This window comes from Ailuropoda melanoleuca, chromosome 7 (genome assembly GCF_002007445.2).
Source record: "Ailuropoda melanoleuca isolate Jingjing chromosome 7, ASM200744v2, whole genome shotgun sequence".
NCBI lineage: Eukaryota > Metazoa > Chordata > Mammalia > Carnivora > Ursidae > Ailuropoda > Ailuropoda melanoleuca.
In genome coordinates this window covers 37,517,909-37,545,200 of record NC_048224.1, presented here as the reverse complement: position 1 = coordinate 37,545,200, position 27,292 = coordinate 37,517,909, and the positions used below count along the sequence as shown (strand labels likewise).

Genomic DNA, 27,292 nt, shown 5'->3' with positions numbered 1-27,292 from the left:
GGGGGATTAGAAACGAGTAGTTTTTGTAAGATGATTTCATGTTTTGGTTAAAGAAACAAAAAAATGTATATATCCATTTTCCAAGTGATACTTTAGTAAGCCAAGGTTTTTGTTGTTTCATCTCAGTGCTGCTCAAAATACAGCTAATAGCTCAGGTATGACAGCTTTTAAAAATCATAATAGTATAATCATGCAAATCAATAAATATTTTAAATTGATTGTGACCTTTTAAATAAAATTGACTAATATCCATCATCTACTGAGCAATTTCTATCTGCCTGACACAGTGGCTGGCTTATTTCCCACAGTAATGCCATGAGGTGAGTATTACCGTTACCCCCATTTTACAGATGGAGAAACTGATACTCAGGGACTTCTCAAAGGTCACATAGCAGCTTCAGTACATGACCCTGGCACTGTCTAAGTGGCATCTGACCTTTATATTTTCTGCCAGTAATTGGCCCACATTATATCCAAAAGGAAGCAAATATTGGTTGAATACCTAGTAGGTACTAGCCATTGTTCGAGATGCTTTTCACGAGACCCCAAGGTCTCGTGTAAAGATTATAGCAACCTTGTGAAGTTGGTATGCTAATCATCCCAGTTTACAGTGAGAAGATGGAGGCTTAGGGAAGTTGAGTAAATAGAATATTTTTGCAATTCATAGACACACTTTCATCTCTTTTGTGTCCCTCCAATCCTATAACTGCGTGATAGGCAAGTTATGACCTAAGTAATAAGGTAGGGAAAATATATGGGATCTTAGAAAATACCAACTTTGGGACTTGGCGGTTAATTTTTATTACATTTGCAAATAATAATTTGTCATAGAATGTTGTGGAGAACTTTCTGCGGTGGTGAAGTGGGCTTTCTATGTCTCTGAGTTGATCTGTGCTCTCCCCACCACCTGTGTCCCATGAGAGACCTCAGGCCAGATGATTACCTGTCTGGCTGACACCTTCCAAGGTATCAGAGGGAGTTGGGTTACCTTTGGCTATGCTGGGTCTACCGAAAACCCCCTAAATATCAATAACTTGATACCACAAAGTTCATTCCTCAGTAGGTCAAAAGCTGTGATGGGTCCCAGCCACCCTCCAGGGCAGCCTTACTCCATGTTGCGACTCGGCAGCCAGGCTACTTCCTTCCGTCTTGTGGCTTCACCAGCTCCACACGTGGCCTCATGCCTGTGGCGAGCGAAGAGGAAGCTGGAGGGTCGCACAGCAGTTCTTAAATGATTCATCCCAGAAGAGGCCCATCACTTCTCCTAGAACATTGACCACGACTGGTTACGTGGCCCTGCCTTCTACACGAACAGCTGGGAAATGTGGGGACAGCGTGGGAATTTAGTGAGCAGTGACCGTCGGGGATGAGTTGCATGGGATTTCAGCTGGGTACAGTAGTGAGTGTTCTCTGGCCTGTCGCCTGTATCAGCACTGTGTTCGTTGGCCAGTTTCTCTAATTCCCCGCGTTCACATCACTGTTCACAAGTGATTTGTCCCACCACCTCTTGGAAGGCAAAAGGCAATGAAAGTTTATTACACCTGCCGCATGTTCTGTAATTTCAGCCTGATAAAAACCCTTGGAGAGGTGGCTTTGGTAATTTTTATTGTACGAAAGGAAAAAAATGAGGCTCAGTAGCCCAAAATAACACAGCTAGTAAGCGGCAAACCTAACATTCACACACAGTGCTAACTAAGTCAGACTGTGCCCCCCGCCTTTTTAATATAATTACAAGTATCTGACTGGGTAAATGGGGATATAGATGACTCAAGGGAAGAACCATTTTATTTTTAAATTTTACTGTACTCACCTTGTTCTCAAATGAATTAAAATACCTTATAGTCGCTCTGTCTTCCTGTATTTTCATTGTCTATGGCAATGCGTAGCACACAGGCTCTTAATGTTGAGTGTATTGAATTTATAGGCGATACTTCTTTATTCGCTGGATTTAAAGTCAGCAGTCTATGCTTCATGACAACAGATAGCTAACACCTTTTCAGTGATGGGAGTTGAAATGGGTGGAAAACTGTGCAAGGGCAAGGCCTTTCTGACGCTAGCATGGTATCTCGTTGAAAATGTACAATTGGATGCTTGTGGCAAGAGTCTGTGGCATGACGAGTGGGCCTCCCTGGTGGGACCCAGTGGTTGCTCTCAGACCACATGTGTTCATTCAGAAGAGTCTGCTAAGAGGAGCTAAGTACTTGGGTCTGAAGTACCCTGCGCCTGTTTTCCATAACATTTTCCCTTTGGAACATATACATACTGCTATTTATAAAAGCGTGGGTGTTTGAGTTACCGGAGGGCATCAGCGTGACTGTGCCATGCTGTGAATCTGAGCTCTTCCCTTTTTACAGGATCTGCACAATTTAGAGCTAATGATTGGGATTGCTTCTGCGGGCATCGCCGTGTACCGAAAATATATTTGCACAAGTTTCTATCCTTGGTGAGTGCAAACCAGTTCTAATTATTTTCTGAATCATGCTTTAAAAATATGCTGAACAAAAGAAATGTTATCTCTAATTTTAAACTTTTATTTCTGAAGGAGGATGTGGAGACTTTACCCCCTAGGTTTTTACCTCTGACCTCTGGGGTTGACCCAGATTCAGTACTTGGGAAAAGTAGCTGGGTTTTCACCGGCAGCCCCTTCCCCCCCAGTCACCCTGTGGTCTGGGATACTCTGTGGAAACATGGATAAAATGGTGCAAGGCGGGTTTTGGAGTTAAGGAGTCCTGGGCAGTGCATTGGCCAGAAGTCAGAAAACTTCCTCTGGGCAGGAACTGTATTGTCATTGTGGTTCCTTGGTTATTAGTTGGACTTTTACCAGCTGTTCAGACTTGAATCCTCACAAGACCACTCTGAAAAAGGCAGTGCTTTCCAAGGACTGCATGGCGCAGGACTTGAAAGCACGGGCTCAGATCTTCGCATTCCTAGTTGAATTATCTTGAGCACTTAGGTGAGGTCACTGAGCCTCAGTTTTGCCATCTGAAAACTGGGTATAATCATACATTTCAGTACTGTTGCAAGGCTTAGTTGAGGGACTGCTAGTAAAGCTTTTAGTGGGGGACCTGGTATATAAAAATGCTGTCTGTAAGGGGCTATAATCGTGTTCCTGTGCAAACAATAGAGGAGCTCCTTGACACATGGCCCGTAAGTATCGGAGCTGGGATGTGGTCGCCCAGGTCTGGCTGGCTGCTGTCTGTCCTCCTGCTGTTCCGCGCGGCCCTCAGCCGCCCTCCCCAGGCACACACCAGCTCAGACAGAGCTGCAGCCTCACCAGAGCAGCTGACCGCAGAGCACGTTGCCCGTGGCTCTTATTATTTAAAAGTTACATTGTAATCCAGCGGCCCTCATGTGATACTCCTAGTGAGCTCCTTGGCACCTGGCTGAGGCAACGAGGCCGCCATCATTCCTACCCTGAGGTAAAGTCTAGGAAGGCACGAGCCCGCGCTCCTCGTGCTCACGGAGCAGAGGACACACGTTGCAAGGCATCAGCGGTCACACGGCTCATCCCCAAGTTGCATTTTGTGTGCTTTCTTTCTTGCAGGGTGAACATTCTAAAAATTTCTTTCAAGAGGAAAAAGTTCTTCATACATCAGCGACAAAAACAGGTGAGTTATGTCCACACTTGCTTTGTCTCTTGGGTTTGTAGCCACTTCGGCCATTAGTTCTGCAGCTGGGGAGGGCAGCTGGCCATCCGTGTGACTGGGAGAAAGAGCTTAGCGTGTGCTGGACAGAAAATGGAAGCCGGAGCCCAGAGTTCCCTGTTGAATTCACTGTGCTTATCAGGCTGGAGACATAACTTGCTTGGGAGTCAGTGACAATGCGTTTGGATCCTCGCTCTTCCACCTCCACTGACCAGCTGGGCCAGTTCCTTAACGTCCCCTCCCCAAGCTTCCTCGTTCCAGGAATGCAGTAGTACCTGCCTCTCGGGGAATCCAGAAGATTCCATAGAAGAGCATGAGCCCACGCAGAGTAGCGGTAAATGTCAGCAAGATCAGTTCCTTCCCTTGATGTGTTTAAAATGCACAGTAAGGCCTGGGTGGCTCAGCTGGTGGAGTGTCCGACCTCGGCTCAGGCCATGATCTCGGGGTCCTGGAATCGAGCCCCGCGGCGGGCTCTGCGCTCTTTCTCTCTCTCTCTCAAATAAATAAAATCTTTTAAAAAATGAAACAACATAATAAAATGCATAGTCACCTTCACGTGTGTCTCCTAAGAGGAGACCACTGCTCTCCAGATGGCTCTGGATGAAGAAGAGGACCTGAAGGTTTGGAAGCTGAGGTTCCCACAGCCACCAAGGGAGGAGCTGGAATTTGAATCGGAGATGCCTGCTCTTTCCACGACAGCACGCTCTGTCCTGTTAGGCTCTGTATTTTTCACTTACTGTCACTATGTTCATTTCCCAGGGTTTCAGAGATAATATGTTCTTAAAATGGCTTCACCTAGCCCGGAATGAGGACACTAAAGTACACATGGAAATGAGGCCACTAAAGCTCAGAACAAACTAGGACTAGAATCTGGGTCTCCTGACCCCCCGTTGCAAGATCAAAGGTAGCCCCAAAATGCACAAGGTGGTAATTTAACATGAAAACAGAAAACTTAGGTAGGATGAAGGTCAAGGAAGTAATTAAAGTGATGATATGTGAGCACTTAATTTAACTCCATGCTTGGGGAGCAAAGAGAAATCCAAAGGCTTTTATAAAAATCTCCAGTTTCAGATAAATGGAAGAGTATTTCTTCAGGAGAGATTTTCCCAGAGCTAAATTTTAAAAGAAATACATCACACAGCCTTTTTCTGGTTGCTCCAAATATATCCAACCCAGGAATGTAAGCACATTGGAAATCAGAGTCTTCCTGAAGGATCCCAAGTGCTAATGCTAATAAAGAATAGAGTCAGATCAGCTTTACCACGTTACTAAGGTGGGTAGCAGATCCTGCTCTGACTATTCCTGTAACGCTGGTTTGTGGCCTCAGGCATTTCGAAGCTGGTTCTCTGCTGTCTGTCGCATCTTACCCGAGGACCACTGATGTGGGTGTAGGATGCCTGTGAGCCTTTGCTCCTTCGTCTGTGCAGATGAAACCTCTACTATGTTTTTCCTCCCAGACTGAATCCAGGGAACATATCGTGGCCTTCAACATGTTAAATTACCGATCTTGCAAAAACTTGTGGAAGTCCTGTGTCGAGCATCATACGTTCTTCCAGGCAAAGAAGCTACTACCTCAGGGAAAGAATGTTCTGTCCCAGTACTGGGCTATGGGCTCTAGGAACCCCAAAAAGTGAGTATTCTTTAGGGACGCCGTCCACATTGGACTGAGATGTGAATATGTCCTGGTCACCACCGGGTAGGGGACATCCTTGGGGGAAGGGGATGATGTCATCCGGGGGCCCCAGGCACTGGAGCCGGAGCTGTGTGGCTGAAAGTGTCTCCAGAGGCAGCCGCGTCTCCTTCCGTGCATGTTCAGCCACTGCTCATATTCCCATCCTTCCTTTCTGCGTCTGCAACTCGGCTGCCCTGGGAGTGCCCGCCCGAGCAGCCTGAATTACAACTGCTCCCACACCATGCACAATAAGGGAAGCATGTGGCCGTGACTCAGGGTCGTCGTGCCCCTAGGATAGCCTCTCCCGCAGAATGTTAGTTCCATACAGTGCTCCCAAATAATGAATGAGCAGGAATAAAGCTTCCCAGAGTCCAGTGACTTTGGGATACACTACATGTCACTATTAAAAAATAACAGTAATCACGGAAACTGGCAATTGAGCACACACTTTGTACCACGCACGTACTTAATTATATTTACGTTATATTTAAATCCCATGTGTACTAGTATATACAGGAATGATAATCATAATATTTGATGAGGAGTGCAGTGAAGGAAATTACTCTTCTAAAATTTTAACTTCTTAGATTAAGGTGCATTTCCTAAACTAATCCTGCAGTTTACCTTTCTGTGTATTTATTCTAAGACTGCCCTCTGAGTCCAAGATCTAGCAGAAATTATCAAGTAACTATAAACTGTTGGTTGGTCTGAAAAATGGTTTTCCTAATTTTGCATTGTTGTTGATGTGGCTGTTACTAATGAAACAGTGCCCCTGTCTCTGAGTCGTTATCTGATGTGTGGGACTGTATCAGACTGTTCAGTGATATTCCTATTATGTTAATAATCATTAGGTAGCTTTTTATAGATTCAATAAGCAGTGAATTTCTGTTAGTATCAGTGATAGTATTTTGGTGCTAAGTGTTCTCTCAGCTTCTGATGAACCAAGAACAAATATATTTTCTAAGTTTCCAGCTCCTGTAATATTTATCTAGGATTTTATACATTCAGTGGCTCTTACTGAACATGTCACAGACACAACTTTATGGGAATTTACTATTCACTTTAGTCGAACCTAAGCCTTCGGACCAGCTGACAGGATTGGATAGTGAGCTTTTGAAAGCATGGACTTTGTTGAGAAGACTGAGTTCAGATCTTGCCTGTGTCACTTTTCATTTGAATTTACTATTTGAATGTCCTCATTTCTGTAAAATACAGCCAACACAGAGTTGGGGGTAAGGTGGGCAGGTTGTGGTTATCCGTTGTGACAGAAGAAAGTACCCCTATTTTGGTACTTGGGGCTCCTGGGTGGCTCAGTCGGTTAGGTGTCCAACTTTTGATTTCAGTTCACATCATGATCTCAGGGTCATGAGATCATGTCCCGGGTGGGGCTCCCTGCTCAGTGCAGAGTCTGCTTGTCCTTCTCCCTCTGCTCCTTCCCTGCATGCATGCTGTCTCTCTCTCTCTCAGATAAATAAAATCTTTAAAAAATAAAACAAAACTGTTCTTTCTTGAGATTTTGTGGATCGAGAATTTGGGAAGGGCTTGGCCAGCCACCTGTTCTGCTCCATGCAGTATAGACTGGGGTTTCTTAGCGATGGGCAGCTGGTGGCTGGGCCGGGCTGCAGATCCAAGACGACTTTGTTCCCATGCCTCATGGAGTGATTGGAAGGCTGGACTCACCTGGACCCCTTACTTCTCTCTGTTCTCAGGGCCTCTTCATGGTGGCTCTCCAGCAGGGTATTTGGATGTCTTATGCAGAAATTTAGGGCTCTGAGGGCCTAAGGCAGGAGCAGCCAGTCATCTTCAAGGCCAGGCCCAGAACTGGCACAGCTACTCTTGGTCAGAGCAGTCACAGGCCAACCTACCTTCAAGGGTCCAAGAACTTGAGCCATTTTTAATCTGCCGCTGGGTGGTTGAATGGGATATCGGTGACTGGGGGGCATGGGGCAACAGTTCTTTACTACTAAGACCAACTTCATTGTATTGCAAATTTTCACCCTCACTGTGTCCATTTTATATATGAGAAAATTGAGGATAGTTGACATGATTTGCCCAACCCTAGAGCTACACCTACGTATTTGCATATGGGGCCTCCTGATAGACATTCCACATAAAAGGAACTCATTCAGGGGCGCCTGGGTGGCACAGCGGTTAAGCATCTGGGCGTGATCCTGGCGTTATGGGATCGAGCCCCACGTCAGGCTCCTCCGCTGGGAGCCTGCTTCTTCCTCTCCCACTCCCCTGCTGTGTTCCCTCTCTCGCTGGCTGTCTCTATCTCTGTCAAATAAATAAAATCTAAAAAAAAAAAAAGGAACTCATTCAGTATTTTGCAAGCTTAAGGGACAATGGAACACTCCCCTCCCCCCAGAGAATATCTATTAATAACCTATGACACGTACTTTGGGGAGCTACAACATTAAACTTCTAAATCCTCTCACTTGGTCTCCTTCTCTGAGGCAGTGTTCTCAATCAATGCTAATTTGCTTTCTGATTAGATTCTCTAAGTGATGCTGCTATGAGCATTTTGATCACGGTGACAGAGGTATTTCTTACTGTAGATTAGTACCTTGATATTCTAGGGAGGGTTTCATGTTCTGGGTTTTATGTCCTGTTCTTTTTGTTTTTGTTTGTTTGTTTGTTTGTTTTAGGCTGCAAGGAAATGCGTGGAATGTTTTGATAAGACATTAAAACATTGTTTAAAATGCAGGAATGGCAGAACTGAGTTTCCTTTAAACTGACTTGAAACCCCATCCTTTCAAAGAATTCATTCCTTGAGGGGTCTAGACAGCTAAGATTTAAATTCTCTTACGTATAAATAAAACACGAAGGTTAGCTTCAGGGAGGCCCATTCATAAAGCACATGGCGTGGAACTCCACCGCCAAAGCATCTTCTCAGGGCTTCTTTCAGAGAGTTTTCTGTGATTTATAGCTAATGGCTTCTGCCAGCTGGGATGACGAAGGGCACCTTCCTGGAAGGATAGTTAATGTTTGTATTCATGCCATTGTGAGTGACGTGAAAATTTCCTGAAGTTACTCGAGCTGTATTTCTGTGTTACCCTGAAAATGCCTTCTCATCTCGTGGAAAGTTTGGTTATATTCTGAGAGCAACTTCATTGCTCGCAGTAGTAGAGCCCAAGAAAATATTTTCACCAGAAACGAAGAAACAACAAGGAAAGGCCAGGATAGAAGGGAACCCCTTTGGACCTCACACCTGTATTCCTTGTAACCTTGGCTGGTGTCACCCAGGTGCTAACCAGCCCTCCACCGGGGAGGGAGTGTGGAGAGACTGTTTCTTTTATGGTGTAATGTCTTGTTGAACATGTCTGTCTGTGCAGAAAGTGAACCTCCTCCTGGTTTTTCAGGTCTCTAAGTAACCAGTATTGCAAAAAGGTGATTGGAGGGATGGTGTGGAACCCAGCCATGCGGAGATCATTATCGGTGGAGCACTTAGAAACCAAGAGCCTGCCTTCTCGGTCCCCTCCCATCACTCCCAACTGGTACGTCCTCCTTTTTTGTTGGTATTACCCACCAGTAAACACTTTATCTCTCCTAAAAACTCAGCTTCATAAGTTTTCCCAATATAGGTGGCCTGCAAACAGAATTTATCTTTGCGTGCTTGGCTCTTTCGGAATGAACAGTTTACTGTTTCCATGACATGCCCAAGCCCAGCTAAACATTTTCCTTAGTGTGTGATGCTGGGATGTTACTTGGTCTGAATTTGAGAACTACAGCCTACTGAAGTGCCCCTCTTGGAATTAGAGTACGCACTGGCGTATTAATGTTCTGGGAAGTCCTGTGATAAGGAAGCACACTGAGTTTTACTTCGTCTGGGTTCCGTTAACATCGCACAAAATAAACTCGGGGAAAACCTAGTAAAGGTGCGCGGTGTAGGATGCGTGGCCCTCAGCAACAGTAGCAGGTGCAGAGGGGGTTGTATGTAGCCTGCCGGTGTTTAAGAGGATGGCTTAAAAGGAAGAAAGTGGTTGTTGGCAAAGTGGGTTGGACAGTGTGGAGCTCTATCACCTGGACTCGGATTTTGGCTCTTTTCTTTACCTCTCTGGTCGCAGTCTTCCCATCTGTCAAAGGGTTCAAAAAATCACCACAAATGAGTTAACAGTGTACAAATGTTTGGTAAGGGGGGGGTAAAAATCAGGTGGAATTTTTATTGTTATTGCATTAGAATGTTCCTCAGGAACATCAGGCCAGTTTTGTGAATGGGTCCAAAATGACCAGGCATCGTCTGCAGGAGGGGAAACCACGCCAGAAACATTGCCCCAGCTCCATGTTGGACTGGAGAGCATGGCTTTGTATTCATTTCATAAAAGACGCGAGTGGACCTATAAATTACCAGGGAGGGATCGACTAAGACTTAGGGAGATTCTAACGGGCGCAAAACGGAGCTCCTCCACAGGGCCAGTGGGCGAGGACCACCCCACCATCCCCCCCCCCCGGGGCCAAATGCTCTAGGCAGAGGTGCGGATGGTATTTAGTGTTAGAAATCATAGCACGATTGAGTAGATCTGTTTCTTGGTTACCCAGGATTTAGGCCCTTCATCCTAGAGTGGTAAATCTATACTGTAAAATAGCAGTTTAGTTTGTCTGAAAGCCTTTGAAGCAGCAATGCCAGGGCCCCGGAGCCAAGGCCCAGGACAGCATCCAGGAGAACAGCAGGGTTTGATGTCGCCAAACCCGTGGCCTGGAGCTCTGACTGCTATTTATAGGTCGCCTCCTGAGGAGTCACAAGCCTTTCTCCCCTACTCTGGACATAGTATTATTGATTATCTGGGCCCCGGGGGAATGGGAATAGTGGAGGCCCTGACAGTGTCTGGGAGAAATGGCTAAGGAAGAAGAAGGTGGAAAAACGGAGAGAAAATAGAAGTAAGAAGGCTCAGCAGCCTGGGGTCACCACTGGAGGAGCCAATGCCCAGGGGCTGCACCAAGCGTCCGGAGAACACTGCTTCATTTGGTTCCTTCTCAGGAGCAGGTAGGTACAGCTGAGGCCCAGAGAGGTGTTGTGACTTGCCTAAAGCCACACAGCTGCTGCTGCTATCGGAGGAACAGGGTGGTGCTGCTGTGCCGTCTAATAGGGCATAACGGATGTTATTTTTAAAAGCAAACATTTCGGGGCCTCTGGGTGGCTCAGCCGGTGAAGCGTGTATCTTCGGCTCAGGTCGTGATCTCAGGGTCCTGGGATCGAGCCCCGCGTCAGGGTCCCTCTTGTTCTGCTGCTCCCCCTGCTTGTGCCTCTTGCTCTCTGTGTCTCTCTCTCTCTCCATCAAATAAATAAAAATCTGTATAAAAAAAATGAACATTTCTTCTTGGATTAAGTGAAATTCACATGAGGAGATGTAAGTAAAGTAAGGTTTTAGTTTTGCCAGAAACTGTATATTGGCTTCTAAACCCTTAATACTGGTGTTTAAATGAATCCGAAGAATTGATCAGTAGTCAGTACGGTCTATTATTTGTGCATTGAGAGCTTGAGTCTTCCTAGAAGAATAACTCACCCTAAATCAACACTCACCACTTACCAAAGAGCATAAATTAATCTCATCTGCCTGTTTTTATAGCTGAGGCTGCCATTCTAGAGGCTACAGCACCAGGCTGAGAGTATCGAGGACTTGTGCAGCTCTGGGTAGATTCCGGTGTAGTAATGGGTTAACTGGTTCTTATTTTCCAACAGCTCAGCCAAGGCATCCTTAGAAAGGTCAGGGCACAAAGTTAGATCCCTGATGCCTGATAAAGTTTTTTAAGTGGAATTTGCTTTCAACACTTCACACTCAACCTTTCCCCCACACAGGCGAAGTCCTCGGCTCCGGCACGAAATCCGAAAGCCTCAGCATTCTTCTGCAGATAACCTTGCGAACGAGATGACCTACATTACCGAAACCGAAGATGTATTTTACACGTACAAGGGCTCCCTGTCCCCAAAAGACAGCGAATCCGAGGTTTCTCAGAACCGAAGCCCGCACCTAGAGTAAGCAACATGTTCTCTTCTTTGTATCTGCTTGTTTTGGCTGTTGAGGAATTTGCTCAGGCCCAGAGTTGGCCAATTAAGTCAAGGGCTGGAGTCTGCAGCCAGCTCCCTAGGCTGCTCTCTGCCAGGATGACAGCAAACATCAGACTGACCCTTCCGTCACGGGGGGGACAAGAGCTTACACTCCGTTTTCTGTATGACAAAGACCTACCCTCCACAGACGTGTGAGCTCTCTTGGATGTCTCCAGTTCATGAGCAAAGCCCCTTTTAAATCAGTTTACATTCCAGAGCTATAGATATGTTAACCTTAGTAGTAGTATTTCTCTAGATTGCCAAAGTTTTAATCAATGTGAGATTTCTAGATCGTTGGAGATAGGCTTACTTGTACCCGTCCACAGAAAGCCTTCTCAGACCCACAGTGTGCCCTAAGGTTTATGGGGAGAGGAGGTTGTTTTTAGTGAATTGTTAGTGTAAAGCAAAAACATCCGTGGACCATCTCCTCCATTTTTATTAAATTTTTGTCAACAGCTTGCGTTAAATTCTTTTATGTCCACACTTTACTTTTTTTAAATGTGAAACTCCCTTTGCATCTCAAGGAGGGGAAATGTCTTTCCAAAAGTACTGTCTTGAGTTCTTTTATTATTCAGTAAGCTGTATCGAATTCACTGTTCACTAGTTCTCAGAATTCTGTCTTGATTAGCAGGCAACTCAGAGCTCCATGGTGGGCTCCGTTGCATTGGCTTCCCTTACTCCAGTCTCTAAGATAGTCCTTACTCTTCCTTGCCTTATTCATGGGTCTTATTTTTCTCTCTTAATGAATTCACAATCCTACCCAAGCTATACATTTTAGAGTAAGCGATCTTAAATCAAGTTTTGGAAGTAGGCAAGACGTAATCGTAAATAACATGACATTTTAAGCTGAGAGGACCAGATCAACCATTAGGAAGTCAACCGTAGGCGTTGGGTATCGATTCTGTTTAAGTGCCATACTATACCCGGAATATAGAAACATAATGCCTCCCCTAATGGCACAGGATTAGCGAGAAGGCACTTTAGTTAATCTGTAAATTTTTACCACTCTAGCTGCTAGGCTTAACGCGTTCAACACACCCTGATTGTATTCTAGACATCGCAGGTGAATTGCAAATCTGGCTTCCCCCTTCCTTCTGAGGTTGTTACCTCTCTGTTGTCTCTGACCGCAGCAAACATGGTTTCTAGCTTATCTCTGTTCTTAACACCTCTGGTTAAATAATCCTCTGGTCATTGTTTCCTTGTGGCCTGAGCTCGGATGCTTTTGCTGAAATGATCACTATCTCTTGCTCCAACTTACAGCCCTGTTGAAGTGACTGTGGAAGGGTGTGAGTTCCTTTGTGCGACACCATAGTTTTTGCAAGTCTAGGTAACCAAGGCAGAAATGCAGGCATGCATGACTTGAGCCAGTTCGAGTCTGTGATGGGGTTCTGTGGCTTTGGGGAAGGGAGAAAGAGGGTTTGGGAAATGGACCAAGGACCCTGGGAAGCCCAGTCTCACACCCTCCATGTCAGCCCTTCCTCTTGTGGTTTGCAGTCCCATCATGGATTTGTGGACCATCCAGACTCCTGTGGTCCAGTGCAGTAGCCACGAAGCACGAGTGGCTATTCAGATGTAGGTTACTTAACATTTAAAGCCCATTTCTCAGTCATCTGAGCCTCATTTCAAGTGCTCAGGAACCACATGGAGGTGGTGACTACTGTACTGGACAGAACAGCTAGAGTACATGTCCACCATCACAGAAAGTGCTCTTGGCAGCACTGATCGGTGCCAGGTAGAGAGAGGTGGATTCTGTCCAGTGGGGTGTGGATGCTTTCCGGGGCTACATGCATGGCTGAGTACAGCAGCACACCGTATGCACCCGTTGCTGCTCACGGAGGGAACATCAAGGCAAATGAGACCAGTCTTTGCCTTAAGGGGCCGCCGGGCCAGCCAGGCAAATAGCACATTGTCAGCCTGCTCATCACTGCATCTTCTGCCACTTTGGTAAAAGGGAAGAGTTCGGGGAAGGTTCTGAGGGTCCTGAGAAGCCCAGTTACATGTGCCATATGAGATTTTCCTACTGTGGTCTGCCGCCCACATTATGGCGTCGAGCAGCAGTGAGACCTTCACAGTCCAACACAGAAGCCGCTAGCCACATAAGGCTATTTAAATTTACGTGTGGGGCAGTCTAGGTGACTCAGCTGGTTAAGCAGCTGACTCTTGCTCTCAGCTCAGGTCTTGATCTCAGGGTCATAAGTTCAAGCCCCACGTTGGGCTCCACTCTAGGTGGGGAGCCGACTTAAAAAAAATTACATTCATTAAAATTATATTCAAAATTCTCTTCCTTAAGTCTTGTTTGATTCAAGTAATTTCGGGCCCTGCACACCCTGCACATAGCACATCCGTTCTTTCTGAAACTCCTCTGTCAGACCTTGTAAGATGTGTCATCCTGGGGCACTTTTTATTTTGCAGCTAAATGTTAAAAGTAGCAAATAATGGTGATTCGAAGGCAGCCTTCCTTGTGGCTCTGCAAGTGCTCCAGTCTCATGGAGTCATGTTAGCGGCCGTGCATGGCAGGTGGGGTGAGCAGGTGAAAAATGGCCGTCCCTACCACCTCAGTGGGGGACCCCTTCCTGTTGGCGGGAAGCTGCCTCCTGCTGGGTCTTCAGAGGCAGCTGCCCCGCCTAGAGTCTGGGGGCCCTCCACTGCCCAAGGCAAGCAAGAAAGATTGGTCTGTGCTTGGTGAAAGAAACGTGGGGTGGTTACTTGAGTGAGTATTTATTTGCAAGGCGTTGAAGAAACGTCTGACATGTTTTATACAGCCCGTTTGTGCTGAGAGGCAAAAAGAAGTATTCTGTCAGAGAAATCAAATGAATAATATCACAGTCTGGAGGGTTCCTTGTAGAAAGGAGAATTAAGTGTAACATTCTGTACCCATGTAAGCAAGAAGAAGAAAGAGAAAGGAAGAAAAAGAGCAGATAGACTTTGGCTCTCAACCCAGAGTGGCGTGGCCCAGGTTCTCTGAACATCATCTTAGCGGGTGAGTCACCGGCCAGGTTGTTCCATATTTATAGCAGCACAGAGAAGTTTATGATTATAGTTATGAATCCTTGGCAGCTGTTTTGTGCCCAAGTCAGCTTTGTTACTCCCAGGGTTCTCTCAGCCCTTCCGTGTTCCTTTGCTTGCTTCAGAGCAAAGACCGAACTCTGCGGGAAAGGAAGTTTCCTTCATGGCAAAAAAAAAAAAAAGGAAAGAAAAAAATTTTTTAAACCCACCACCCAGAAAACGTGGGAAGGGAAGTTCCCTAAAGGAAAAGTGACTTTGCAGAGCAGAGACTGGGAGAAAACCCACTTTGGTGCAGGGGAGGGTCGTATTTGGAGACCTTTGTTGTTGTTGCTTTTTCACAGTTGTCCTGAAGGGTCCTCAGAGGGAGTGGGGCTTTGTGTTGTGATGCCTCGATATTTGCTTGCCTCTCTCTTAGAGCCTGCCTTGTTCCAGGGGGGACATGGGGCGGCTGTCACTTTTTATCTCAGAACTCTGTGCAGGCGACAGTGGGAATGCACTTAATGCTACTGAACTGTACACTTCAAAAAGGTCGGAATGGTAAATTTTATAGTGTGCGTGCTTACCCACCGCTATTAAACACTCCTAAAAAGAACTTTAGGGACTCTGGGAATGCCCTCTGGAGCCACATCGGGTGTGCGGGAAGGCCCCCAGCCCTGTCACCCGGTTGCCCCGCTGGCAGCCAGGAGCTCTCCTGGTGGTGGGCAGCCCCGTTGTCCAGCGGGTGCAGGAAGCCTTGTCCTGGACGCTGGCCCAGCACGGGCCCTGCCGTCCACAGATCCCTGCCCGAAGCCCCTAGAGCGACACAGGTAGCGTCCGTTCCTCATTCTCCTCGACAACTCCTTTAAAGTACTTCCCGTTCCGTCAGCCACTGTCCACCTTTCAGCCTGCTAGTCACCATTCTCTGCACGTCAGCCCTGGACTGGAGGGTGACACCCAGATTGGGACACGGTGACAGGATCGATGTACCTCTAAGGGTCTCTGTCAGAGGAGGCCAGCCCGCGATGGGGCTGCCTTGGCAGTTCTGTGTTCGTTTTCTCTGCGCCTCACCTGTCCTCCCCCAGGCGTCTGACCACTTGCACATGGACATGTGACCAATACTTTAAACCCAGGGACCCCAGTCTCCACTCATTGTCTCCCTGTCCCACCTGTGGCTCCTCCTGGGTCTTGGTGAGTAGGGACCATATTTCGCTACCACCCTGTTTGCACCCCCTGGAAACTTCAGTCATCCTAGGCTCCTTTTCTTTTGCCTTCCTCCATGAGGTCCTCATCTCGGTAATCTTCCTCGCAGACCACTCTTGAATGAGACCCCTGCACCATGCCACTGTGCGGCCCGAGGTCAGCCACCGTCGTCGGTCATGGGGACAGTCACGATCGTGCCCTTAGTCTTGGGTCTCTCCTCCTCCCAAACCAAACCATCCCTCACAAGCCGACAGCTTTTCTTTGTGAGATCTGTGCCCCAGCATGTCATGCCCCTGTGCTTTTTCAGAGTTTCATGCCTCTGCATATGCTGCTGTTTTGTCTTTTTTGTTATTAGTATTTTTCCTAGACCACCTCTCCTTCCCTCTCAACTGCCCGTTCAGACTCCTGCTAGTTCATCTCTCAGAACTCAGAACTCCAGGTCTAGTCCCCCCTCCTCTCTGAAGGCCCTCCTGGCTTCCCACTGTACCCCAGACATCTGAGCATCTCCATTGCAACACAATGATATTCTTTGATTATTGTTATACTTTCATGTCTTCTCTTAAACTAGAGTGTGAGCTCTCTGAGGGCAGGGATAGTGCCCTATGCACCTCTCCTTCCCCGGACCTGGCATGGTGCCTGGCGCTTAGTACATATTCAGTGAGTACTTGCATGTTGGGACAGATGGATGGACAGATGGTTACAGAGCAAGCTCCCACACTTTGTCCCTTCTGCCACCTCCATGTTAGGTACCCATATCCTATGAACAGCATCACACGGGATTTATATGCACACGAAGAAATCAAGCAGACATCCTTTGGCAAGGTTGGCTTAACTGTCACCTGTGAGCAGAGCCATGTGGTAGGTGCTTCTACAGGGCATATGGCAGGAAACTGTCATCAGAGACCTAAAGCATGAAGTGACTGAAATGTATGAGCTTTCTTGCTTTGAGATGTCTTCATGTCTGAGGGGGCAGCCGGCGGTGGGGGGGTGAACGCACGACCCATGATTCCGTTAGCGTAGAAAGCCCAGAAAGCAACACGTCTGCGCCATACTCCCTGAGCCACTTCAGCAAAAGTTTTGATCTTGGGCCCTTGGCATTTATGACAGAGATCAGAGTATCACGTGAAGAACGTCTCCATGTCCCAAAAACCCACACTTGAAAAGAGTATTCTATTTGTCATTCAGTGACCTTGATGTGAAGATAAGATCCGTATGAAAAATTTCTCCAGGAATCTCATGCAAAAGAAACATTGTTCTGGGAGTGAGCTGGTATCCTTTCTTCTAGCTCCTCACACTCCCGTTTCGGCCACAGCTGGGGAACATCAGCGTCTCCTGAGAGCTTGCTGGAAATGTGAGCCTCAGGCCCACCCCATGCCTGCTAACTCAAGAGTCTGCCTCTTAACAAGATCCTCAGGGACCTATATGAACGTGACGATCTCAGTAGCTCTGAGCTCGCAGAAGCGGAGAACTATGTAGCCCACCTTTTCCCCTCCACTTCCAGGTGACCGAGTGAATTCCGTGCTCTTCCAGAGTAATTCAGCCAAGCCCAGCTACTTCAGTAAGATGGTTTTCTTCTTCATTCACTCAGCACCTTGCTTGAGCTCTCGTGGCATGCCTGGCTGGGCGTTACATGCACTAGGATAGGAGAAAAGAGAGGAAGAGGACGAAGGTCTCTCCCAACCTGAAGAAGCTCATAGACTCGAGAGAGAAACAGGACAGCAAATGGCCCCTGTTCTGTCATACCACACAGCAAACGCCTCCTCACGGGGCACCCAGTTAGAGCCGGGACACCCTCCGTGGAGCACTGCTTTGCTCCCTTTAACAGCCTTGAGGGTGCAGGTCATTGTCCTTTCGTAGGGTTTCGGGAAGCATGGCACAAAAGCATCATGATGCAGGAGTCTTTCCTTCATGGGCAGTCCTGCCATTTATAATTTCCTTAGCATTGCTTCTCTTCTGAGAAATGAATTCTGGCATGGCTTTGTTTCTCATACCTGTAGTCGGTGGCCCAGTCCGGAAGCATCTGTTTCCTGAAGGTGAACACCCTTTGGTCTGCCTGTCAGTCTGTCCTTGCCCCTGTCTCCTCAGGGAGCTGGAGGTGGGCAGTCCCTCCCTGGCTGCTCTGGCTCCCAGACAGCAGTGACGATCCCCCCCCGCACTGTGTCCCCCCCTCCTCTGACAGGTGCCCCCTTCCTGCCTCGGGGACAGACCCTCTTCCCAGTTATTGGCTTTGTCAGCCCACACTGGCTTCTTGCTTTGGCTCATCCTACCCTTTCTTCACTCCTTTCCCTGGAATCCAGGTACCCCTGGGAGCTCCCCTCGTCCCTCCTCACCCACGAGGCTCTCTCTCAGGAGCACCTCACATCCTGCCTCAAGGAGGGAGGAAGCCCACTCGGTTTGGCGTCTTGGCTTCTGGTATCCGTGTGCTGCATCCAGCTGCCACGTTCTTGTTGCATCTCGTTAGATGTCCTCCTCACCATCTGTCTGTCCATCCTCCACGCTGAGCAGAACGTTACTGCAGCCTACAGGGAACGTCTGTACATAGTTGATCAGCCAAAAAAAAAAAACAAAACCGTCATATGTTTAATAAATTGTTCTCTAAAAGTAACCTCTCCATCCCTACTTAGAAAATAGGATTGGGCACATAATGACTTGGAATATATTATTTTTAGCGCTGTGGGCTGTGTTAGATAGACCGTTACATTTTATACTGAAAAAGAAAAATACTTTAAAACTTTATGTGATATAAGCCACACATCCAAAGTGTAGAAATTAAATATAATGAATACAAAATTAGACTTTTCCTGAAATTAGTCTGTTCTCTTCTGCTTTGTCACTTTGCTCTTCTGTTTTTTTGTTTATATGCCCTTCACCCTTTCTGTCGCTATCACCCTCCAGAGTCGTCCAAACATTTGAAGTGTGTTTGCTATTTGCAACTTCATATTAAAGTTTCAGCTCCACCCCTAGAACTGGAAATAGTGTTTCCTAAACTGGGTTTGGCTTGATTTTTGTCTGGCAACTGCAAAGCAGTTGCCCCTCCTGCCACTAGGGGGCGCTCATATAAACATGAACCAGGCTGAGTTACCCTATGTGGGGTAATTTTTTAAAGCTTTAAGTAAATTAAAGATTCGTTCATTTTCACTCTGAAAACTTACCACTGGTATACAGCTTCACTTCAAAAATATCCTGTCTCTGAAATTCGTTCCCATCCGTAGCACCCTTCCCTCACCAGCAGCTCGAAAGCCATAAGGCCAAACTCTTGTCTTGCATATTGCTGTTATTTCTACACTGGTCTGTCACTGAATTTTTATATTCACATAAATTGAGATTGTGAATTATTGTGTGAATATGATACATATTTTATATTTAGAGTAAGATAATTCGAACTTGCTAGGAAATAGAGAAGCCCCAATTTAATGAAAAATCCACAGAGAAGGGTTTGAGATAAAAATTTAATGAGGCAGCAGCAACTGTCTCTTGTCTGTTATGTGTCACTGAATGCCTTGTCTCCTCTCCTCTGTCATATTTTAAGTCCATTTGAGGTTAGAATGTGGCAGAGTCTCTAGAAGGTAAGGAAAACCGTGTATTCTTTAGGCATTTTAAGGCATCTTTTGCTAGGCCTGTGACTCTGGAGGGGGTGTGTTGTGGGTGTGTGTGACACAGAGAAGTCAAGTGTCCTATACAGTGACAGCCGACATGGTTAATCCCTGTGACCCTCTGTGGTAGGGAGGAGGGGGTCTTAGGAACACACTTGGCGTGGCCTGGAGAAGAGATGCTCAGGGACCCAGGTCCATCAGATTCTGTATGTTAAGTGATTTCCCCCTTGGGCAAGTCATTCAGCTTCTCTAGACCCTAGTTTCTTCATCTGTAAAATGGAAGTTGGACCAGAGGACTTGAGAGGTCTGTTCAGTTCTCATAATCTGTACGAAGACAGCACTGTCTAGTAGAACTTCCTGTGCTGGGGACGCCTAGGTGGCTCAGTTGGTTAAGCATCTGCCATCAGCTCAGGTCATGATCTCAGGGTCCTGGGATTGAATCCTGCATCGGGCTCCCTGCTCAACAGTGAGTCTGCTTCTCCCTCTCTCTCTCCCTCTGTGCGCTCTCTCTCTCTCTGTCTTGAATAAATAAATAAAATCTTTAAAAATAATAAAAGGTAAATAAATAAATAAAATCTTTTAAAAAAAATTGTTCTGTAACCGTGCTGTCCAGAACAGGAGCCACAAGCCTTGTGTGGCTTTGAGATGTGACTGATAAACCGAGGAGCTTCCTAATCTTCATTTAAATGTGAATGGCCACGGGAGGACATGTATTAGAGGGGAAAAAAGTATAATCTCATTGGAGGCAATTAATGGGGATCACAAGCAAATAATGCAAACTAGGATTAATGTGAACTGTCTTGGATGTGGAATATTAGTCCCATTTGGCGGAGGGAGGGGGGGTTAGCCAAGAGTCCTCCTGACACAGAGCTGTCAGCAGGAATGGGATGGAAGGAGAAATTTTCAGAAGGGATGGAGGCATGCATCTGAGTGAGCTTTGGTAATTAAGCCACTAGAGTAGCTGGCACATTTGTCACCTTCAGACCAGCTGGGAAGGGAGCTGAGTTTTCAGCAGCTCCTGGATCCTCCTTGCCCTCCTACCCATTTTCCCCAAAACTAAAGGTGATGATACTGAGGTCGGGCAAGGGTGGCCCGTGGACCCCGGGTGTGCCAGAGCCCTGGGATTGACCTTTGGAGCTCTCCTAAGGTCGCAGGGCTTCATGACAGCCCTGGGATGCCAGGCCTCGACAGTCAATAATGCTTGCTCTGCTAAAATGTTAATCCAGTTATTAAGATATCTCCTCCTTCCCCATAATGAAGGAGTATATCCGAGAACAATCCAGCACAAAGCTGCCTGACCCAGAAGTCATCCAGTTCTGTGTCTCCATCTTCAAATGCTCCAGGCTCCTGCTCACCAGACGGCGTCGATCAGCAGTTCTTAGAGGATTTCCACAGGGTGACCAAAGGGGGCTCCACCGAAGACTCCAGCCAGTACTACTGTGACAAGGTGAGTGAGCTTGGGTCCTGGGGCACCGGGGTGGCCAGGCGACCAACCAGCCTTCCCTGCGTCAAGGCGCCTCGTGGGCAATTTAAGTAATTAGAACCAAGAGAAAATACCTCCTCACCACCCACAGGAGAGAGAAGTAACATAATTAATCATTTTTTGCCATGTTTTCCAGAATGATAATGGTGATGGCTACTTAGTTTTGATCCGTATCACACCAGATGAAGACGGAAAATTTGGATTTAATCTGAAGGTATGTTGTGTGTCTTTAAAAGGAAGCCGTCTTTAGATGGCTTTTAAGTTTCCATTAGGAGTGTGCTGCATGTGTAAGTCTACATTAGGAAACTGGCTCAGCCCTCAGAATCGGGCTTTTTTAATGTGACCATAGCACTGCCTCACACCAAGGGCCTCCTCTGTGCTTGGTGCTCTCTGTGCCTGTCTTTATGTTACCTCACTGAGTGCTTATAATGGGTGAATTTGATGTTTTTAAACCCATTTTATAAATGCATACTAAGACTCAGAGATGACACACAGTTGGCCAAGTAGATCAACCTCCAGAAGGAGGGTTTTTGAGGGAACCCATCAGCATCACTAAAGCAATGAGAGAGAATAGCAGCGCAAGTTACAGGGCCATTTACAGAGCCTTCACCCACCTCTGCCTGCTTTGGCCCACAAGTCACGTCCCATCTGTTTGTGCAAATAAAGTTGTATTGGAATGTGGCCACACCCATTCATTTACAAATGGTTTGCAGCTACCTTGACACTCTGGTGGCAGAGTTGGGCTGTTGGAACAGAGCTCTCTCTCCCATACCTAAAATACACCCTCGGGCCCTTTACAAAGTTGACTAACCCCGCTCTAGAACAGAATGAGGGCAGGTGGTCTCCGCTGCCCATCCCCACAGCTGCCGCCATGGACTCCCCTTCCTGTACCCCAGCACCCCGCTGAGGACCTGCCCTCGCATCCTGTGACTTTTCCTACAGCTTCTCTCTCCGATGCTGAAAACTCCCTTTCCAGCAGCACTGTGCTTTTGGAGTCCTCTGGGGATGTTCGCGTTTTTAAAAAGAAGCTTGAACCTCCAAGCACATCTTTAGTTCATGGAATGTGGGGATGGCAGTGAGAGGCTTCTGAGCAGTCCTCTGGTTATCCCACTAGACCCCACGGGGTCAGGACCCTTGTAATCCCAAAAGGATGCCAACCCCTGCAATTACGTTAGGTTAAAGTGAAGTTTGAGCCCCCCTGTATCAGCGATATCTGCGTGTCTTTGTTGCTATGAGCTATTCAAGTGTTCTGTTTTTTAATTTAACATGTTTATAGGGAGGAGTGGATCAGAAGATGCCTCTTGTGGTGTCAAGGATAAACCCAGAGTCACCTGTAAGTGAGCACATTTCATTCTCTCCTATGTTTGTTTTCTGTTAAACCTAACATTTCTATTTCTGTGTGCTGTTTCTTAATCAGCAACAAAGAGTGTGTGTCAGTGCATGCATATAGATGGAAAGAAAGAGTGGAATCCATGTTTTTTCCAGAATTTTGCTGGTCATTGTAGCACCAGCATCACCTCATTAGAAACTCATTAGAAATGCAGAATCTAAGGGTCCGCCCCAGACCTCCTAAACCAGAATTTGCATTTTTAACAAGATTCCTGGGTGATTGGTGTGCACATTAAAATTTAGAAGTACTCTCAAGAAAAGGAAACTGAGGCACAAAGAATGTTGCTCTGCTCGCTCTGTGCAATGGACCCACCATCCTACCACCAGGTGGGATGCCCTCTGACCTCTGTCTAGGCCTCCTCAGAAGAGGATTTGCTTTTCTAGAGCAGTGAGCAGCAAAGAGTCACTGCATCTCCTAAGAAGGAACCAGGTTGGAGGTTACTTGTAAGTGGTCCTTAAGCATGTAGTTTACTTTTTCTTACTGCTTATGGCCTCTTCAAATTAAGAGGCTTCTGTTCCTACACTGTTCAGTGCATTGCTTCTCTCCATGCTCGTTTCTGCCTTTGGTGTTATGCTCACAAAGGCTTTCTCCATTGCAAGGTAGACAAACACTCACGTTTGGCTGACAAATCATTTTCTAACAGCACATCCAGAAAACAGAAGCTCAGAAGCCTCACAGTTACTATGTTACAGTAATACGTGAAGGTTGGCTATCTTAGAGAAGTGGCTTCAGTAAGTTTCATAGCTTTGTTTTGAAATGCTGCATGACCCACGTCGTAACTGTTTACAATCCCACAACCGGCGACCATGTCAGCACAGCAGCGGATATAAAAAAAATGGCACGGTTGCACCCGAGGGAGAAGAGAATTCGAACATGGTCTCAAGCGTCTGGGCTCTGAGGGCGTCCGCGTCCTGCCCTTGAGGATTGTGTTATGGCAACCGAAAAAACTCGCTTTTCCTCTCTACCCAGGCGGACACCTGCATTCCTAAGCTGAACGAAGGGGATCAAATTGTGTTAATCAATGGCCGGGACATCTCAGAACACACCCATGACCAAGTGGTGATGTTCATCAAAGCCAGCCGGGAGTCCCACACGCGGGAGCTGGCCCTGGTGATCAGGAGGAAAGGTAACTGCCGCCGCAGGGGAGGAGCCACGGGGCCTTGGCGAGGTGGGGCCCGTTCCGTGGTTTTGAAAATGTTGAGCTTGTAGCCAACATTGGAAAATCAAGAACTTTCACCTCACAACCAGGATGTGGGACTCCTCACTTGAAAAATGTGAAGATCTGCCCATGCGGGGCCCAGCCCCTCGTGGCCAGCCCTCTGGAGGTAGGCAGCACCCACCCACCCCCTTTATGCGGGACATGAGCCCTGATCCCTGCCAGGCCAGCTCCCTGGCATCATGTCCCTCTCTCAGCTGCCCGGCCCTGCAGACATTGGCGTTTTCGGCCCCTTCACAACGGGTCGGGTTCTGCTGAAGTCAGTAGAGCAGAGTAGGGCAAGAGTCTGGCTGTGCCCCGGTGATCCTACCTCCACTGCTACTGGGTTGAGGGACCTCGAGCAAGTTTCTTGCCCAGCCCGTGCTTTGGCTCCCTCTGATGCAGAGTGAGGGTGCAACGACGACTCCGTCACAGGGTTCTTGTGAGGACGAGCTGATGCTTACACTTGGAAAGTACCTAGAATGCTTCCTGATACCTGGAGGGCATTTGAAGGACGGCTTCTCTTAAATACCATTGTTGTTGTTGTTGTTGTTGTAAAACAAGCCAAGTCCTTGAATCCTTCTGCCCAGGTTTAAAATACGGAAGGGAGATGAAGTGTGTGACTCGAGGCCCAGCTGCACATCTGGGTTCCGCCGCACAGGTGTCTCCGCCCAGCCCCCAGACCCCGGTGTGCCTGCTGTCCCTCTGTCCCCATACACGTCTGAGCCCAGAGCTGGCCTGCGTCTGTGAGGCCTCACCCGATCTCTCCAGATCCCTCCCGCCCCACCCCCGCCAACTGCCAATGCCACGCCTGGCCACGGCCGGTGTTCAGGAGCCGTAGCTGCTGATGGCTATGCAGCACCGGCCAAAGGGCCTTGCGCCCTGCGTGTTGCTTTACACCACACTCTTAGAAGGTCAGGACGTGTCCCCAAGGGAGGGAATAAGGAAACCAAGTCACAGCCTGGTTAAGTTGCCCTGCTGCCACGTGACGGGAAACAGAGGAATGGGGAGCAGGCCTCCTCATAGGGTGCATCCGGGCGTGCGGGCCATCCTAGGGGCCAGGACTGCAGTCCTCGGGCCAGGCCGGCGATGGGAGTCCTCCACCAGCCCGTGACAAGGGGCTGGCACTGGTCTGAGAGGAAAAAATGGATGTTTGCAAACTGTTAGAGCTAAAAGGGCAGTGCCACTGGCTGTCTAGAACTAATGATAATAAGTTCATTCTTTAAATAAACATTTAAGTAAAAATGAATTGATTGAAAGAAAGATAAGTAGACAGCATAGGGAGTAGCAGACATAACAAATCATATCCTCACAAAACAGCAGAAGAAATGTGCATCCAGGGTCTGTGGAAAGAATGTGGTCTTTTGGATCAGAGACATGTGGACTGACTGGACTCCTGTGTGTGTCCGCCTCACCCCCCTGATAGTCTGGGTCACTTTGGACACTTCAGACAACTTCTTCACCCTGATAGTCCATTTTCCTCATCTGTAAAACGGGGACAATGGCAGCTAGTTCAGCATTTAGTTCAACCATGTGGAGAAAATGCCATGGTTGTTATTTTCCTTCTCCTTTCTTGTTGTTCTGAAGGCAGTAGGGAGCCATTGAAGGCTTTTGAGTAAGAGAGTGACTTCCCTTCCTGGGTAGAAAGGGAAAATTCAGAGAGGATCCCAAAGTTTCCGGTTTGGGAGATTGGAGAAGAGAGTGGCAGTGACCAGAAAGAGGGATGTGACGCTGGGGAGGAAGTTAGTGCAGGGGATGGGGGAGATCCCAGGTTTGTCTTTACCCAGAGGAGTCTGATGTGAAGGGAGAATGTATACTGACGAGGTAGGACTGAACCCAGAGGAGGTGTTAGGACTTGATACATTGACTTGGGAGACTCCCACCTAAAGATGGCATCAAGGGAGAGGATGACTGGGCTCTGTGGGGCAATGGGGTCATAGAGTGCCCATGAGAAATCCTTGTTTTAAGGGAGCAAATGAAAGGGACCTGAGAAAGAAGCGGGGAAGGGGAGACAGTCGGGTAGAAGAATAACCAGGTCAGAGAGAACAAAGATGGAGAAAGTTAGGTTTCTTTAAAAACATGCTTTCCCTTCCTCCCACCTTTGTCAAAAGGCTCTGAGTACAGAACACCGTCATTTAAAACTAACCAAAAAGATTAGTATGTCATTTTGTGTAATTAGCACTCACTGAATCATTGAAGAACTAGTGTCTTTGGTGAAAGTGATTACCGTGAGCTTAATCGTTTAATAAGCTGTTTTAAACCATCTGCATTCAGGTGCTGTAAGTATAATTTTTTTTTGAGGAAACGGATCAACCAGAACCTTCCTACCCCTGCCACACACACTCTTTCTTGTTCACTGCAGCTGTGCACTCATTCGCTGACATCAAATCTGAAGATGAACTGAACCAGCTTTTCCCAGAGCCCATTTTCCCCATTTGTCCAGAGGGTGGGGACACCTTGGAGGGATCCATGGAACAGCTAAAGAAGGGCCTTGAAAGCGGGACAGTGCTGATCCAGTTCGAGGTAAGAGACCTCGAGGGCCAAGTCCTGGGCCTGTGGGGAAACCACAGTAGCCTCAGTGCCTCAGTGGGCTACTCAGTTGCTGGTGCGTGACTGGAGTCACCAGGCAGCCTGTGCTCGTCGTGGGAACACAGTGCGGGCCCCAAGCATAGGGCAGCGGAGCGGGCCTGGAAAGCCAGGGAGGGGACCACAGCCTGGTGCTGAACTCTGCCTCACCCTCTTGTCTAGTAATGCTCGGTAGTCATGGAGAAACATGTCAGAAATCAAGGAGGAGGGACTCTGAGTGTATTTAGCTGCCAACACAAAAGCTCGAAATGCTCAGCTGTGGAAGGTGCTGGAGATACAGTGTGGGTGAGCCCGGAAGGTGGTGGAGGAGCCGTCCCTGGCCCCACCAGACACCCTCTGTAGTTCGGAGTAGGTAGCATCATGGATGAGGGCAGAGCGGCTGGCCTGCCCAGGTTCCCCCAGAACCATGTGACCAAGAGTAGAATCCAGAGTCTGTCCCTGTCTTCCTTCCCCAGGAGGGGCCTCTAATCACGGGATTGAGACTGTGACAGAGGCAGACGCAGGGCCTTCGCAGAACGAAGCAGGAACAAAGCCAATTCTGTTTTGAAGTCCATTGTGTTGATCACTAAGGGAGTGAATGGAGTGTGTTTATCTCCCAAATTTTGTAAAGGGAGAAGAAGTGTCATCGATACAATCAAAGATAACAGAAGAGCGCAAAGAAGCCTAACGTAGACCATTAAAATAGATCATGATCAACGGCAGCATACACAGCCTGGATTCATAAATTAGGAAAGAGCCCAGGTGCAATTCAAAAACACAAGTCCACAATGCCGTTTTTAATTGGAAAGCTGTAGAAAGGGAAAAGTCACAGGAGCAAAACTAAGAAGTTTGTCAAATGCACATGGTCACATACTGGTTCAGAAAAGCATGAGTGATGTGACTATCAAACAGGAAACACTGTAAACGAAGAATCTTAAGTGAGAGAAAAGTTTATAATGGCATAAGGAATAGAATGTAAATAATATATGTTATTAGAGCAGTGTATATCTGAACAACAGTAGAAAGTGTAAAAACCCACAAGTAAAAGGCGAAGATAATAAACCCCACCCCGAAAAACAAAAAATAACTTCGTATCTTGTGGAAATGAAATCAGGGTAAGAGGGGAGGAGGAAAAATACAATTACTTGGTAGAATTGATAGACATATACTATGTATCTACAGAGAGAAATACCCCTTTCTTCCTGCGTCCTGCCGGAGGCTGTGTTGACTTAAGATTTTGAATGAAGAAAATGTAGAGGTTATATTGTCTGGCTGTGAAATTGCAAAAAAAGTTCAAAATTGAAATATATATTTTAAGCACTGTAAATCTCAACATTTTTAACACTCTCCAAAGTAATTGAAACAAGAAGAAGGTAAAAGGCAGTTATAGAATATGAATAAATGTTTGGCATCAGAGGGGACAGGAAAGGCAGGGAGGCACTGTAGAGACACCCGTTCAGCGAGTGTGTATTGGGTATTTACCGTGTGCCAAACACTGGGTCAGGAACATAATGAGGGA

The 27,292-nt window shown here is 47.2% G+C and overlaps 1 protein-coding gene across 5 annotated transcripts in view; it reads left to right on the top strand.

Moving 5' to 3' along the window:
* PTPN3 (protein tyrosine phosphatase non-receptor type 3) overlaps positions 1–27,292 on the top strand; it is a 139,561-nt gene that overhangs the window by 85,291 nt on the left and 26,978 nt on the right. For all 5 annotated transcript variants that reach the window (XR_004626530.1, XM_019796738.2, XM_002916526.4 and 2 more), the window contains 10 exons: positions 2,355–2,443; positions 3,545–3,608; positions 5,102–5,274; positions 8,679–8,813; positions 11,114–11,290; positions 20,401–20,587; positions 20,760–20,837; positions 21,900–21,956; positions 22,983–23,139; positions 25,571–25,731. Coding sequence is in view for 4 of the 5 variants with exons in the window: in XM_019796738.2 (XP_019652297.1) it covers positions 2,355–2,443; positions 3,545–3,608; positions 5,102–5,274; positions 8,679–8,813; positions 11,114–11,290; positions 20,401–20,587; positions 20,760–20,837; positions 21,900–21,956; positions 22,983–23,139; positions 25,571–25,731 (1,278 nt within the window). In the remaining variant the exon portion in view is untranslated. The remainder of the gene's footprint in view (positions 1–2,354; positions 2,444–3,544; positions 3,609–5,101; positions 5,275–8,678; positions 8,814–11,113; positions 11,291–20,400; positions 20,588–20,759; positions 20,838–21,899; positions 21,957–22,982; positions 23,140–25,570; positions 25,732–27,292) is intronic.